The following is a 16,261-nucleotide window of genomic DNA, read 5'->3' on the forward strand; positions in this document are numbered from 1 at the left end:
AACACAAGAACGCGAGAGTGTTTCAATGTCGAGCGCAGGCCGTCCAGCCCAGGATCGGCCTGTTCATGTTGTCCTGCCTAGCCAGTGTATTTGGTAAACAAATAATGTATTCCTTTTTTTCCCCCAGATGGCCCCAGAGGCACAAAGATTAAGGCCAGTTGTTGTCAGAGAGGGGTGAAGGCCGGCGAAAGCCTGACCCTCACCTGCGAGACTGACGCCCGTCCTGAACCTGGCTACACCTGGTTCCGCACGATTACAGAGCCTGGTGGACAGAGGGGTCCAGGAAGGACCGAGGTCGCCGTGCCTTCTAACGGACGGTCTGATGGGCGAGACCTCAGATTCTGGCAGATCAGTGCAGGCGACGCCGGGGAATACATGTGCCAGGCCAAGAACATCATCAGCGCTGAAAAATCCCCCGCTCTCCGTGTAGACGTCTTGTGTGAGTGCTGTATTTAGAGTCCCAGTGCTCTCCGTGTAGACGTCCTGTGTGAGTGCTGTATTTAGAGTCCCAGTGCTCTCCGTGTAGACGTCCTGTGTGAGTGCTGTATTTAGAGTCCCAGTGCTCTCCGTGTAGACGTCCTGTGTGAGTGCTGTATTTAGAGTCTCAGTGCTCTCCGTGTAGACGTCCTGTGTGAGTGCTGTATTTAGAGTCCCAGTGCTCTCCGTGTAGACGTCCTGTGTGAGTGCTGTATTTAGAGTCCCAGTGCTCTCCGTGTAGACGTCCTGTGTGAGTGCTGTATTTAGAGTCTCAGTGCTCTCCGTGTAGACGTCCTGTGTGAGTGCTGTATTTAGAGTCCCAGTGCTCTCCGTGTAGACATCCTGTGTGAGTGCTGTATTTAGAGTCCCAGCGCATTGTGAATACTCAGCCTGTGACTGTTATCGATTTGTGATTTACTGTTGGAGTGTCTGTGATTCACTGCTATGATCTGTGACCAACAGCCACAGCGAATGTCTGTGATTCATTGTCACCATAGTTGTCTGTGCTCTCCAATCACCACTCACCCTCTGCTCTTACTCTTTGACTGTTTTTTCCACAGCAACAGATATGAATGCAGTGCTTTTTACCATTAGACCTCCAACACTGGAAAGCCAGATTTGCACATCAAGTTGTTTCTCAGAGGAGTCACATCAGGCAGAAAGCACAATTATTTTATTGGATTTTCTCGATTATGTTAAATTGCCAGGAGGTAGTTCAATATAATGGGTAATGAACTGGTCTTGCAAACTAAAGGCTGCGGGTTTGATTCATGGGCGGGGCACTGCATTGCACCCTTGAGCAGCGTACTTACTCAACTGCTTCAGTATTTATCCAGAAATATAAATAGGTACAACGTAAAAAAGCCAAAATTGACTAACTTTCTTTGGATAAGGATGTCTGCTAAATGCTCTCAAACAAAATATATATAAAATGATTTTCAAATGACTTCATTCCAAAAATCAAAATCTAATGATTTTTCCACCTTTCCATTAATTGTACAACAGAAAAAACCAGTACAAACCATTTTTTTTAGCATTATGGGTCTAGCTATGGTAATAAGTTGTGTTTCTTCATAAATTCCAAGGTAATTTTGATCATTAGTGAGGGAACGAAATATGACAATACTTGGGTTCATTAGCAATAGAGAAGCTTGCTACATTGCCTTTTAAAAAACAAATATTTTTCTTCCAGATCCTCTTAAGAACACCTCAGTGTCTGTCAGTCCCTCTGACTCAGTGTTTGCAGGCAGCTCTGTGACTCTGACCTGCAGCAATAATGTCAACCCACCAGTGCAGAACTACACCTGGTATAAAGTGAGTGGGACAGACATGAGCAATGTAGGAACTGGACAGAACCTCACCTTCAATGTGACTGAGTCCAGTGGCAGTGAACAGTACTACTGTGAAGCACAGAATGAACATGGCAAGGAGAACTCAACAACTGTACAGCTGAATGTGATATGTATGTTCAGTGCATCTATTATATAATTGTATAAATCATATTATTGTTATATGTGTGCAGCTGTCATATTAGTAACTGTGGATCCTGTGTTCAGACATGCCTCTGATCTCTGGGAGCTGCAGCAGAACTGCATCAGAGATCAGCTGCTCCTGTGAGAGCCGTGGGAATCCCTCTCCCAGCATGGAGTGGCGTGTGTCTGGACTGCGGGTCACTAACTCTACTGAGAGAGTCATCAGGGAGGAGCAGCTGGGGAACACAGGCCTGAGGAGCTCCCTCACCATGCGCCAATCACAGGGAGACACGCCCACTCTCCTCTGCGTCAGCACCAACACTCTCGGCAACTCCAGCATCCAGCTCCACCTCCCATCTCCACAGCAACACTCAGGTAAATGGAAGCACATTTCTCTTCTTTAACATATTTATACATCACACACTAATATACAGAGGTGCAGATTTTGATGGTTTTACTTGAGGGTTTGTAAAAGTACTGATGATGACGCTGTAACTGTGCTAATATGTTTTCTTCTTTTCGTCCTGCATGTGACATTATTTTTAGGTCATTGTATTGGTGGGCAGGGGTTCATTTGATATCCCACTCAAAATGTACTTTGTTCCATTTTGTTTTTGGAATACATTAAGCTTTTGAACGGCAGGTTCTAGAACACAACAATTTTTATGTTCCACACAATTCCATTCTTCAAATGCATACATGGTTGAATAATTATTTCAGTAATTCATAAGTTCATTCATTTATTAGTGGATATTTACTAATGCATGTATAATGTATGCATGTGTAAAGTAATAATGCATGTATTATCTTAGAGAAAATGGAAAGAATGCTATACATTTTGCAGGCTGTGTCTCCACTGTAATTGGGTGAACATATACATATATTTTTTGAGGTCTGTTTTTCGGTATGTAACTGACATGTCCTTCATGCAGGTTTTCTCATTACCTCACTGCTGATTGGTGCAGCTGCCAGTGCTGGTGCCATGATGATGATATGCCTCTTAATGCAGCACATTCTAAAGTAAGAGAAACTGGGTCCTATAAAGTCAGTGTCAGTGTAAAGGGAAATTTCACTGTAATTCCATGTTATTATGTGATATTACTCAACCCCCAACTGAGCTCATGTAGATGTGTCCCTGTCCCACATCCAGAACACGCCTCTAAAACTCCACGTGTTGCTATGACACAAAGAGTGAATGTGGCAGCTTGGCTCAGAAATTGAGAGGTACTTTCAGGAGAATGGAAATTCACGACCTGAAGAATCAAAATATTGTAACTGGCACTTTTCAAGCCAAACCATTTTATCTGTGGACAAATCCAAGTAAAAAATCGATATACTGTATTCTGCAGAAGGGGAGTCAGTTCACACAGCAAGGTGTGTGTTCAGAAGTCCCACAGAGGGGCAGTCCCTCTGAGCACTTCTAACGTTTGTATCACATCACATGGTGTTTCAGGTTCAACTTAGCCAATCATCATTTGTTTTATGTTCACTGTTCTCCTAAATAAGGTTAACAGGGTTTTACTGCTGGAAAGAGAGAGAGCCTCCCCCCCCCCCCCCCCCACCCCACACACACACACACACAACAAAGCAAATCAGCAATTATGTATGAACTATGGGCAATATTGTTTCATTACTAATCAGTCATGTTAATAAAAAATACGAACATCAATAAAACGTTAACATTTGAACTCCAGCATAGCATTAAAATTTGATGTTCATGGAAAGTTCCCCTTTAACCTTGGGGTGGAATCTATCAAGGATATTTGATTCAATAAGATTGAAGGTCATACATTCAGACAGACAGCTCATTAAAGTGTTACCAACATTTTACTGCACCCTGACTAATCCAGTGGAGATGTGTTGTTTATTTCACTATGACCTACAATTCTGTAGGTTTCCAGTTCTGTTTATGACGTTGTTTCTACTTTATCGGACACAGTCCACAGACTCTCTTACTCTGGTTTTGTATGAAGTTGTGCATCCAGAATCTGTAAGACCTGAATCTGATTAAATAGAATTAGAGGGGCAGAGTACTCTGGCTTTTATGAATAGTTTAAAATTAGGAGATCAAGTTCTTACCCTGATTCTAGAACACATTTTCACTGTTGGATATCTGTAAACGAGTGAAGTCTGATGATGTCTTTTAACAGGGCCGGCCTTAGGATTTTGGTGGCCCTAAACAAATCTGTTTGAGCGGGGGGTGGGGGGGTGCTGTTGGATTCTGTCGAGGGGGGTGGGGGGGGGGTGGGCAGTTTGCTTGGTAAAATCCTCCTTACATTACATTGTTATGAAATGTTCTGTTGCCATTCCGTTTAATTTATAGCTCTAGTTCCACAATAGGGGATGAATAACGTAATTAGGAAAATATCGTTATTTACCTTAGATAAATATTGGATCGTGTGGCACCCCCCACGTGGTCGTGTGGCCCCCCCTAGCGGTTGTGGCCCTAAACAACCGCATAGATCGTTTATGCCACGGGCCAGCCCTGTCTTTTAAATAAGTCTTTTAGGCATGAATGAGGTCCAATCATCATGATTAAAATCATCATGTTTTCTTTTCAGGATTAAATTTCAATCCACTGTTACTTATTATCGTCATAGGACTTATTTGTCTGTATGTGCTGACTGTTGGATTCTGTATCCACAAAAATAAAAGGTACAGTCATCTTGATCCTACTGCTGATAAAATATATCATTACCATAGTCTCTGACCAGATACTGAGAGGCAATTATGCTTTCAGTAAAATATTTTAAAAGTTGAAACTATCCCATCCAGTAAATGCATGCGGCTTGCAGAGACATGCTGGATAAGCAGAGGCAATAACACATTCTCTCTCTACTCTGATTTCCATGTCTCCAGGTTGTCTAGAAGACTGAAGGTGAGTCTCACCATCCTTTCCTCTTCTTCCTCTTCTGAAACACTCTGCAGCTCAGCCTGATTTCACCTCTATTTTACATTCACACCATCTGTGTGTCTTTTCCTTTAAAGGGAGGGAGGGACGGGGACACATATGCCAGTCTGCAGCTCCCCAACATCAGCCCTGAATATGACGTGCTGCAGGTGAGCAAGTGTGATACAGAGAAATGTACACCAGGGGGCGCCACTACGCTCATATTTATGAAAACTCATATTTATGAAAATGAAATGTATGCAGATTCCCTCAGTATCAGAGACGTGTGTAGTAAAGACAGGATTAGATCTGCAGTTGTCTTTAATCACTCGGTCCAAACAGAGGTGAGGACCTCCCAGACTCACCTGAAGTGCTCTGTAGAGTCACATTTGCCTGGATTCCATCAACATTTGCCCTTAATGTTGATGCAAGAGCTATTTGTTCTTTTCAAAAAATGGAAGTCTTAAGCCATCACAGTGAAGCCTCCAGACTAAGGCTGAATCCACTGATCCTCCAACAAGTTCACTTGGCATCGCTCTCACCTCCCACAATCGATCGTTTGCGGGCATAGTAAAATTTTAAATGGGGGATAATATACAAGTCAGATCTTTAATCTGATTGGTTATCACACCATGTTCCTCATCCCACTGGTCACTTTGTTTTCTTACCTCTTGTCGCTACCTATCCCAACATGCCTTGCAGACGCAAAGAATTGTCTCTCATTGACAATGAAGAGAGGCGATTACAAATTGGCTTCTCGTCGGAGGATATGTGCCTTCACTGTTAAAATTCAAAGAATGCATACATAATTGGAAAGATTTTTTTTTAATTTTACGAGTTTATGCAGAGTTAATTTTGTAATAAAAAAAAGGTTTGTCTTTCCACTTTTTCCTGTATGCAGCTCAGCCTGATTTCACCTCTATGTTACATTCACACCATCTGTGAGTCTTTTCCTTTAAAGGGAGGGAGGGACAGGGACACATATGCCAGTCTGCAGCTTTCCAACATCAGCCCTGACTATGACGTGCTGCAGGTGAGCAAGTGTGACACAGAGAAATATACACCAGGGGGCGCCACTATGCTCATATTTATGAAAACTCATATTTATGAAAATTAAATGTATGCAGATTCCCTCAGTATCAGAGATGTGTGTAGTAAAGACAGGATGAGATCTGTATTTGTTTTTAATTGCTTAGTCCAAACAGAGGAGAAATCCTCATAGACTCAGCTGAAGGGCTAAAATGGTCTTTTCTTGCCCTTAATGTTTATGCAGAAGCCTTTTGTCCTTTTCAAAAGATGGAAGTCTTAAGCCATCACCGTGAAGTGTCCAGACTAAGGCTGAATCCACTGATCCTCCAACAAGTTCACTTGGCATCACTCTCGCCTCCCACAATTGGTCGCTTGTGGGCATTATAAAATTTTAAATGGGGGATAATATACAAGTCAGATCTTTAATCTGATTGGTTATCACACCATGTTCCTCATCCCACTGGTCACTTTGTTTTCTTACCTCTTGTCGCTACCTATCCCAACATGCCTTGCAGACGCAAAGAATTGTCTCTCATTGACAATGAAGAGAGGCGATTATAAATTGGCTTCTCGTCGGAGGATATGTGCCTTCACTGTTAAAATTCAAAGAATGCATACATAATTGGAAAGATTTTTTTTAATTTTAAGAGTTTATGCAGAGTTAATTTTGTAATAAAAAAAAGTTTTGTCTTTCCACTTTTTCCTGTATGCAGCTCAGCCTGATTTCACCTCTGTTTTACATTCACACCATCTGTGTGTCTTTTCCTTTAAAGGGAGGGAGGGACGGGGACACATATGCCAGTCTGCAGCTTTCCAACATCAGCCCTGACTATGACGTGCTGCAGGTGAGCAAGTGTGATACAGAGAAATAAACACCAGGGGGCGCCACTATGCTCATATTTATGAAAACTCATATTTATGAAAATTAAATGTATGCAGATTCCCTCAGTATCAGAGATGTGTGTAGTAAAGACAGGATGAGATCTGTATTTGTTTTTAATTGCTTAGTCCAAACAGAGGAGAAATCCTCACAGACTCAGCTGAAGGGCTAAAATGGTCTTTTCTTGCCCTTAATGTTTATGCAGAAGCCTTTTGTCCTTTTCAAAAGATGGAAGTCTTAAGCCATCACAGTGAAGTGTCCAGATTAAGGCTGAATCCACCGATCCTCCAACAAGTTCACTTGGCATCACTCTCGCCTCCCACAATTGGTCGCTTGTGGGCATTATAAAATTTTAAATTGGGGATAATATACAAGTCAGATCTTTAATATGATTGGTTATCACACCATGTTCCTCATCCCACTGGTCACTTTGTTTTCTTACCTCTTGTCGCTACCTATCCCAACATGCCTTGCAGACGCAAAGAATTGTCTCTCATTGACAATGAAGAGAGGCGATTATAATTTGGCTTCTCGTTGGAGGATATGTGGCTTCACTGTTAAAATTCAAAGAATGCATACATAATTGAAACTTTTTAAATAATTTTACAAGTTTATGCAGAGTTCATTTTGAAATAAAAAAGGTTTTGTCTTTCCACTTTTTCCTCTTCATATGAACATAGGCCCTGAGACTATGGCGTTATGTGCACTAAGGTGTTCCTTTAAATAACCGTGAACCTGTGTGTGTGCATGTGTGTGTGTGTGTGTGCTGTATATGTTAGGTAAAAAACAAGTATCAGAAACACACAGGGACTACACAAGAAGAGAACGATGATTACCAGAACCCTGAAGATGGAAACACACCAGATTCATCGGCTAATTAAAAATGTGATTGTGTTGTGTTTCTTTTAAAGCTGATTTTTTTTTGCTTTAAAAACATAACAAAAGAAAACACCGAATGTTGAGGGTAATTTCTATCTATCTGTCCTAAGAGCATTTTTATGACTTCCAGAGATGTTTATTTAGGATTTATCCTGGAGAATAGAATTTTGTTTTTTTCATTTTTCATTCTTTTTACAGAATGACTATTTTTGTACACTTCACTTGCATCTCTTGTGCTTTAATGACTGTATGCCATAGGTTGTCGTGTAAATTCGGCTGCTGTCTGTTTTTGAGAACACCAAATCAAAATTGCATCCTCATGGATTTTCAAAGAATGTTACATTGTGCTCTAGGGATGTGATACGTTTTGGAAAAAGTCCCTTGTCTCTCTCCTGAATTTGAAAAGCTGGTTTTCAGTCATTCTGCATCTTATGGTTCAAACAGTCTGCTGAAAAGCTTAAAGGAGAAAGACTAATATCAATTACTGATTTCAAACATGGAATTCATGACTCAGGGACTGACGTATGCTCCTGTTTTTAGCCTCTGCTCTGCTCTTTAATTTCTATTATACTATTGTCTCACTGCACATTTGATGTTTGCAACTTCATTGGCAACTGTCTTAATGGGTAACTCTGTATTTTATGTCAGGTCCCCCTTGTAAAAGAGATCAATCAGAATGGGGTGCTGCTCGTTAAATAAAGATTAAATAAATATTTAATAAATATTAAATAAAGATTGAACATTTGTTTAAGTGTACAGGTGTGGATTTACTGTTCAAAAATAATCAAATTCTGATTTGATTATAAACTGTCTACTAAAACTGTCTAGGTTCATATTAGAAGCTTTCTTTAAAGTAAAAAAAATGTTTTTAGTTTACTTGATGACCGCTATTGTGCTCCCATATTTAATTACATTTTTTTACGATTGTTTTGACTCATTTAGCACAACAGTTTCAATGTGCAAAACTCTTAACACAGAATGCTGTACTGTTCATTTTGGGTTCAAAATGTAATGCAGCATGCAAAATAAAAACACCAGTGTCAAATCAGAGAATATTATATGCAAAAGTTTATCACAGCACCAGAACATTAGATATTTCAAACAATGAAAATCATTGCTGCATTTTCAATATACAACAGTCACCATCAAATAATGCTGCCAAACACAAAATCCTTCTGATAAAAAACGAGTTTGAAAGTGTTCCTCATAACGCAAAATGCTATACTCCTAATCTTGGGCACAAAATCATATATAAAATGCACAATAGAAACAACTGAACCTAATTAGATTGCACTTCATGCTAAAGTAGGGTAGCGTTCGGCGCGGAAAACAGCGGCGGAGACGGGGTTGCTCGTTTCTGAATTGCCCCAGCGGAGCTTCGCTTTATTGCAGACATCGCTTATTAACAGTCTTACAGATCTGTCCCAGTTGAGCGGGCGAACAGCTCTTTTATAGCCCTGGGACGCCCTGATTGGCTTAATTCGCTGCCCTCGGTGCACCAATCACCGGACATTTAGCCAGAGCCAATCGCAACATCAAGCACGCAACACAAAACTAGCATTACTTACAGCGGTGTTCATAGCGATATTAACAACACTACTGTACACAAGCGTAAGGGTCCAACGAACACAAATACAACGAAGTTAGCTAGCGCTACATAAGCGACTATTAACAGGCTAAGCACATTTAATAACAACACAAACACGATCATGCATTTACAAATATTTACAGCTAGCTACAATAACGGAGGCGAGATCGCCACAATAGTATCAGAACAGTGCATATGTTCATCATTGAAGTTTTTAATTATTTAATTATTGGTGCATTTTCAAATACAACGGCCATTATGAAATAATGCGGTCAAACACAAAATACTTGTTAGCAAAAAAGAGTATGCAATGGTCATTTCCGTCATAGGTACTTGAAATTATGTACAGCAAGCATCCCCTGTGATAGACTGCAGTAGCCTATAGCGCTTGTGTTTTTATGAAAGACAAACAAAATATTAGATTAGATTATATGAAGTTTAATCATTAAAGAAAAATCATACAGTAATGCAGTACTGTAAACACAACTGTATTGTACAGTAAAAACAAAAATAGTAAAAGCAAAAACAGTTACAGTAACAACAAACTTTACCATAAAGGACAACAAAAAAACACTGCTTTTTGGTGCTTAAGCAGCATTTTGTCTCTCCGCTGCATTTGGCCACAGAATTTCGTCGACGTTGCATCTGATGTCTTCGTTGGCAAGACAGTGCTGGTAAAATCTTTTAGAGTGCCTTATCTACCCCTGACACTGCTGGGCTGTAATGTCATCGCATGCCTCATCCATGGCCTGAAGGAGCATTGCCTGCTCATATGGACGCCTATCGTATACCTTCCACCTCCAGGCCAAGAAAAACTCCTCCATGGGGTTCAGAAAGGGGGAGTAAGGTGGAAGGAATTTTGATCGGAACTCTGGATGGGCTGTAAACCGGTCTCGCACAGCCAATGCACGATGGAAGTTTACATTGTCCCAGACAATGATGGACACCATCTGGGCATTTGGCTGTACGAGACGGTTGTGCAGCCCATCCAGAAAATTTATGGGGCGCACAGAGTTGTATGCCCCCAGCAGAGGGTCACGAGCCTCAACTGCATTGTGGGAAACGGCAGCACACATTGAGATGTTGGCTCCACGCTGTCCTGGAACATCAACAGTGGCCCTCTGCCCAATTACATTCCAGCCACAACAATTACATTCCAGCCGCTTGCTGTATCCACGTGTCACTAAAGACAGCGACGGCATCCATGTACTCAGCGCAACCCTCTAGGCCCGCCAACACCCTGTTCATGAGTCTCTGAAACGTCGAAGGAGAATTTTTTTGCGCTTTACCAACCAACACTGACTGCAGCATAACGACTTGTTCATCCTCCGGCCGATTAAGAACTTTAGCTAGTCTCTCAAACAGCACAAAAAAATTGTCTGGGTCTTTTTCAGAAAATGTAGGGATTGGACAAAGATTGCGGGTGACATCAAAACAAGAGGAGCCAGAATTCCTATCTAAAGAACTAAGTACAGAAGCCTCAAACCCAGGTCAACCTACCAAAGATTGTCTTAGTACTTTGCTCTTTAAATTTCTCACGCTCAACCAACTTATCCTGTTCAAATTTTAGTTTTGCAAACTCAATTTTCTCCTTTAAATCTTGTTCGGATTTTACTTTTCCAACCTCAAGCCTTAACCTCTGCATTTCAAAGTCATGCTTGACTGTCTCTAATTGCACCAGGTCCCGAAACGACATCTCATGTTCCAATTCAGACTCACTCTCTGGCTCTTGAGATGGCAGTGCAGCTGGCATGGGTGCTAATGACAATGTAATGTCCTGTTCGGATGCCAAATGAATTGCTATGTCTCTTAAATCACCTTTTTTTGTGTGCAGATGCTACAGTGCCACCCCAAAACACTACTAATTGACTTAATTCAGCCTTAGAAAAAGACAAGAATACACTGTTTGACGGTTCCCTTCGAAAACCCTTAATTTTCCCACTCTCTATGGCATCAAGGTCAGACATCGTGTTAAATTGTGACAAACAAGGGAATTGCAATAGAGATGCAACCTCCCGAACGGAAAATTTAAGAAGGATGAGCAGGGCTACAGTGAGAAACGGGCAGGCAACCTGAAAAAAAAAGAGCACCCTGCTATACTAACGGAATCCCTAGTCGTCATGTGACGTAACGGCGGGGTATTTAATCACTCAACCCTGCAGCATAACACACAACCTGACAGACTGCGCATCACACCACGGAATGAACCCAGGACAAATGCCACAAACCGATTTAGTCACACAAAAATAACGAACACCCAGCAAAATCGCTAAACAGTATCCCTGAATGACACGGTCGTTACAGCCTCATTGGGGTGATTGTGCACAGCTCTAGTAGTAAAACACTGGTGTGTTGCCAGTCCAGATCAGTGTATCACTACTCACCACTCCTCAATCGACACCGCAGCACTGAAGCAGAGAAGAAAAAAAAACTCAGTGCTGTAACGAAAACACAGTTCAGTTATTCTCTCCACCCGTACGCTCAACGGCGTAACAATTTAGAAGGCTTTACTTCAACTTCAACCAAGCTCCTTCTAAAACAAACACAATGCCACGTGTCAAAAGAAATGTTTTTAATATAGCCTAACTCAAGCTCAACGTTACAGCAATTCAATTCAATTACGTTATTCCTTCAAAGAGGCTATACAAACAGACCCGCACTTGCTGGTCTGCACAATGCAAGCACATAAACCGAGCTCACCAACACGTCCTGTACCACACTCGCCACTGATAGGCCAGAACGCCAGCGCACAACTGCGCCTACATACAAACCAGGAAGCAAACACTAGCTCTGCTTAATGCGAATCGAGAGAGCCACATGGCAAACCGATTATAACACTTTACCCATGCTAATTAAATATCAAAAAGGGATATGTTTGTGACCCACAAACAATCCCGGACGAGCCCCAAATTCATGTGACGACCCGGCTCAAGGACGGACACATTAAACGGACCCCAGACTTTAGTTGGAGGAAATAACAAGTGTTTATTGAAAAAGAGAACAAAACCAAACCAAACCGAAACCAAACTAACTATATCAGCGTCAGTAATCAGTGTGCATGGAGGTGTTGGGTGCCTGAAGTGCTTGGGTGTGCTAATTAAAGCATAAAAATGTGTACGGGGAAAAAGTGCAGCAGCGTCTGTGGCAGTCAGGCTTCCAGCTGGTGGAGAGAGAGAGTGAACGCCCAGCATCCTTGCCCTCTTAAGGACTGCGAACAGCTGCATGCAGTCAGGACTGCTACTCCCGACAGCACGCAGCACCCCGGCCAACAAGGGCAAATACACAGACAGGTGAAAACAAGAGGGGAGGGGCGCACGCAAGGCCTGACAGCGCTGAATGGGCCCCCTGGCGAAACTGGACCCTAGGCACGTGCCTAGTTTTCCTAGATCCGGCCCTTGAGACCAATGGGCAGGCCCACACACATACGTACATAATCCTATAATAAAGTATTCGCTACTGTAGTATTGCAACATTGCTGTACACATACCTGAACATATTCCACCCTCAAAGCCTTCACTCTATCTTCCTTCCTTAGCAAAGGCACCAAGTAAATTTGTTTCATTGTGATTTGGTGCTTTTTCAAAGTTCGCCCAATTGTTGTTAGGCTGATTGAGTGGATGTTTTGGAAGATTCCATTATCTGCCAGAATGTTTTGTTTGGATTTTCTTGATCCGTATGTCATTTCTTTGAACCGCCATGTCTGCTAGTGCCCTCTCCTGCTGGGCAGAGAGAAGACGGCCATGTCCTCCAGCTGATGGTGCTTTTTCAGTTCTGAAGTACAGTAAAGATAACAATTACAACAAAGATAATTCACACCCACACTTTAGTATTTATGAAATATTTTGTATTTGATTTATTTAAAATATTTTATTGGAAAACCTGTCACGGTTCCGCATTTTCTGTTTCTGTTTTTCCCCTTTTGGCCGCCAGATGGCGGCACTTCAGTTTTGTGTTTCAGTTTGTTCTCCCGCCCTGTGTTAATTGTATTATTGGTTTAAATTATTTTATCATTGTTCCCACCTGTGTCTTGTTATCCCCTCCTTTTCTGGTTTGATTGTTCTTTGAGTTCACCGGTGTTTTGTTACCCTTGTCTATTTAAGTTCTTTGTTTCCTGACTCGGCTGCTGGTTCCTTGTGTTTCTGCCTGCGTTCCTGCTTGTGTGTGTTCCACCCTGCCCGTGTTCTGTCCTGCCTGTGTTCCGCCCTGCCCGTGTTCCGTTCTGTTTTTTTCAGTTCCTACGAATCTTTTTGTGTTCGTGGTTTTGCCCCTCGTGGCTTTTTGTTTGTTTCCTGTTTGTTAAGTAAAGTCTGTTTGAATTTTCCTTTTGGAGTCTCCCGTGTTTTTTTTACTCTGCGCCTGGGTCCAACCCCCCGAATCCCTGACAAAACCAAATACTTTCACAAATAGTAATAAAAACATACATTCCTTTAAATAAATGCTTTCCTGGGAAATCAAATACTTTTTCAAATAGTATTTAGAGCCTTTTAAAAATGTATTAAATTACAAATACAATTGTAAAATATTTAAAATATCCCAGAGTTCTTTGTACAATACTCCTTCGGGCTAGGGGTTGAATTTGGGCATGGGTAGCCTATGTCGGCAATTTTAAACAACCCATGTGCTGCCTCTAACAGTCAGTAGCCTAAATGCCCGTACATGTCTTTGCATGGGGAATGGCAAACTCAGACTTCTTGATAAGCTACTTGCCAGTTTGTTGGTTCCCATGATATCTTTTTTAAGTTAGCGGCTTCTACTGTATTTCCTCTTTTTATCTGTGGTCAGAGCATTCGACAGACATGCAAACAGTTCCTTCTTTTACATTTTGTAAGGTTAGACACAGATAAAATTCATCCATACATACTCACTACCAATTAACAATGGAAATCGGTACAGTTGGACTGTAGCAGTCACCTGACGCGTTCTAGTCAAAATACTGTCCTCTAAATTGACGAAACGCTCAAATTTCAGAGCTGATAGGTTCTCGCATATCCAATGCTTCTCAAGTCTTTCAACAGCTTGAAGCAATTGCGTATGTTGCACCACCGGCTTTATGTTGTGAAAGTATTTTCAAATAATTTCATTAAATCAAACCCTTTTTATTTGAAAATTCAGTATTTTTAAAGACATTTGAAAATAATTGTGAATAAAGGCAAATGCTCCTTAAATACATTTTGTGATTTAAATACTCAGTATTCTCAGTATTTCAAATATAATTTCAAACAATTTCAAAAAAAAGTGTTTAAAAGTAATAACTGAATCATTTCACAACAGCGTGTTTTTGTGAGAATTCTGTATACATATTACATTGTGTTCCATAAAGTCATACAGTTTAAAAGCATTCTCAGCTGTCCTCCTAACACAATGCCTAATACTCATTGAAGTTGTTAGCAGGTAAATCACAGTCAGGGGTTGACAGCTTTGGCCCTGGAGACCCGCAAAATATCTGCATTTTTATTTCTACTCGGCACTTAGTCGATCGATTAAAGCAGTTTATTTTACAGTTAACGCACATCGTCTGGTTTCTAGGTTTTCGTTTTAAAGGCGAAAACAAAAACCAGTAGACCCTGGACCTCTGGGGATCAGGACCAGGCCACTCCTGAAAAATGGTGCGATTTGTCATTTTGTTAGTGTCTGGTATTTTTTTTGCAGCTGAGGACGGATTCCATGGCAGACGTGCTGAGGAGCCTGAACCTCCTGGAGGTGCTGAAGGAGTCCATGGAGAAGAAGGGGCTCTCCGAGGTGAAGGAGGCGGTGGAGGACCTCCTCATCAGCAGGGTGAACATCGCTGTGGTGGGGGAGAGCAGCCCGGAGAAAACCGCCCTCCTCAACTCCCTCCGCGGCCTGGGGCCCGGGGACGGTGGGGCGGCCCAGTTCCCCTCCCCCAGCCCCCAAGAGGAGCTGACAGTTTACCCAAACCCCAAACACCCCGACTTCCGACTGTGGGACCTGCCCGTGGTCCCTGATGGCTCGCCCTTTGACCCAGAGGAGTACATGGAGAAAGTCAAGTTCCTGCGCTACAATGCCGTCATCGTGACGTCCTCTCGGATGCGGTTTTGCAGCAACAGCGCCCTCGTGTGGCGGGAGGCCAGATCGCTCCAGAGGGAGGCTGTGTACTTCGCCTTGCTGGCCTCTGAGCATGACTCGCAGGAGTCCATGGAGCCTAGGCGGAAAGCCAGCCAGGAGGCGTTGGGGTCGGAGAGCCTGGCTTCCCCGAGAGTCTTCCTGGTACGTGGCACCGCCTTGGAGACCCTGGACTTCCCCAAACTCCTGGAGGAAATGTGGCGGGACGTCCCGGAGGTCAAGGCTGCCGCCCTCCCACTGGCCCTTCCGGCCCTGTCCGTTGCCGTGGTGACCAGAAAGCGGGACGCCCTCAAGGCGCTGGTGTGGGCGGCGGCCTCGCTCTCGGGCGGCGTTTCGGCCATCCCCGTGCCCCTGGTGTCCTCCGCGGTGGACGCCGGCGTGGGGGTGAGGATCCTGAGCAAGGCGCGTGACTCGCTGTGACTGGACGACGCGTCGCTGGAGGGGCTGGCCCGCCGACGGGGGCGGGACGGGGCGCGGCTCAAGGCCCTGCGCGCCTGCCCCCTCTTCCGGGAGGTCACCAAGGGTGCCGTGAAGAAGCTGCTGGCGGCCGCAGAGAAGCAGAAGCCCACCGGTGCCCGCCTGGTGGAGATGGCGTTGCCCGGGACCGCCAAGTCCGCCAGCCGCTCCTTCACCGCCATGTTCCTGGCGCTCAATGGCGCCACTGACGACATGGCCGCCGATGCGGAAAGGGTGTGTCAGGGTTCTGTTGTCTTCTGTTGTCTTCCCCCTTGTTGTTCTCCGTTGGGCCGCCAGATGGCGGCACCTCGGTTTTCTGTTCAGTTAATTGTTTTATTGTTTTTGATTATCCAATTATTAGTTGCGTTTTGTCTCGTGTTCCCCTCCCTCTCTGTGGCTTGATTGTTCATCGTGCCCTCCTGTGTCTCGTCTGTGTCTTTTCTATTTAAGTCTCCCTCTCCCCGACTCAGGCGCTGGAATCTTTTGCTTTGCTTTGGTTTGTAACCTGG

General features: G+C 43.2%; 1 protein-coding gene, 1 long non-coding RNA gene and 1 pseudogene across 3 annotated transcripts in view; all 3 read left to right on the top strand.

Annotated features, from left to right (window-relative positions):
• The window catches only part of LOC135237291 (B-cell receptor CD22-like), a 78,095-nt gene that overhangs the window by 36,480 nt on the left and 25,354 nt on the right, over window positions 1-16,261 (top strand). For both annotated transcript variants that reach the window (XM_064304323.1, XM_064304332.1), the window contains one exon: window positions 128-439. In XM_064304323.1, coding sequence (XP_064160393.1) covers window positions 128-439 — 312 coding nt within the window. The remainder of the gene's footprint in view (window positions 1-127; window positions 440-16,261) is intronic.
• LOC135237463 (uncharacterized) lies at window positions 4,212-5,011 on the top strand. Its single transcript, XR_010324835.1, has 3 exons — window positions 4,212-4,604; window positions 4,809-4,827; window positions 4,938-5,011. It is a non-coding gene; the product is annotated as an uncharacterized LOC135237463 (long non-coding RNA).
• On the top strand, window positions 14,859-16,256 carry LOC135239156 (interferon-inducible GTPase 5-like; annotated as a pseudogene).

This window comes from Anguilla rostrata, chromosome 1, assembly GCF_018555375.3.
Source record: "Anguilla rostrata isolate EN2019 chromosome 1, ASM1855537v3, whole genome shotgun sequence".
Classification (NCBI taxonomy): Eukaryota; Metazoa; Chordata; class Actinopteri; order Anguilliformes; family Anguillidae; genus Anguilla; species Anguilla rostrata.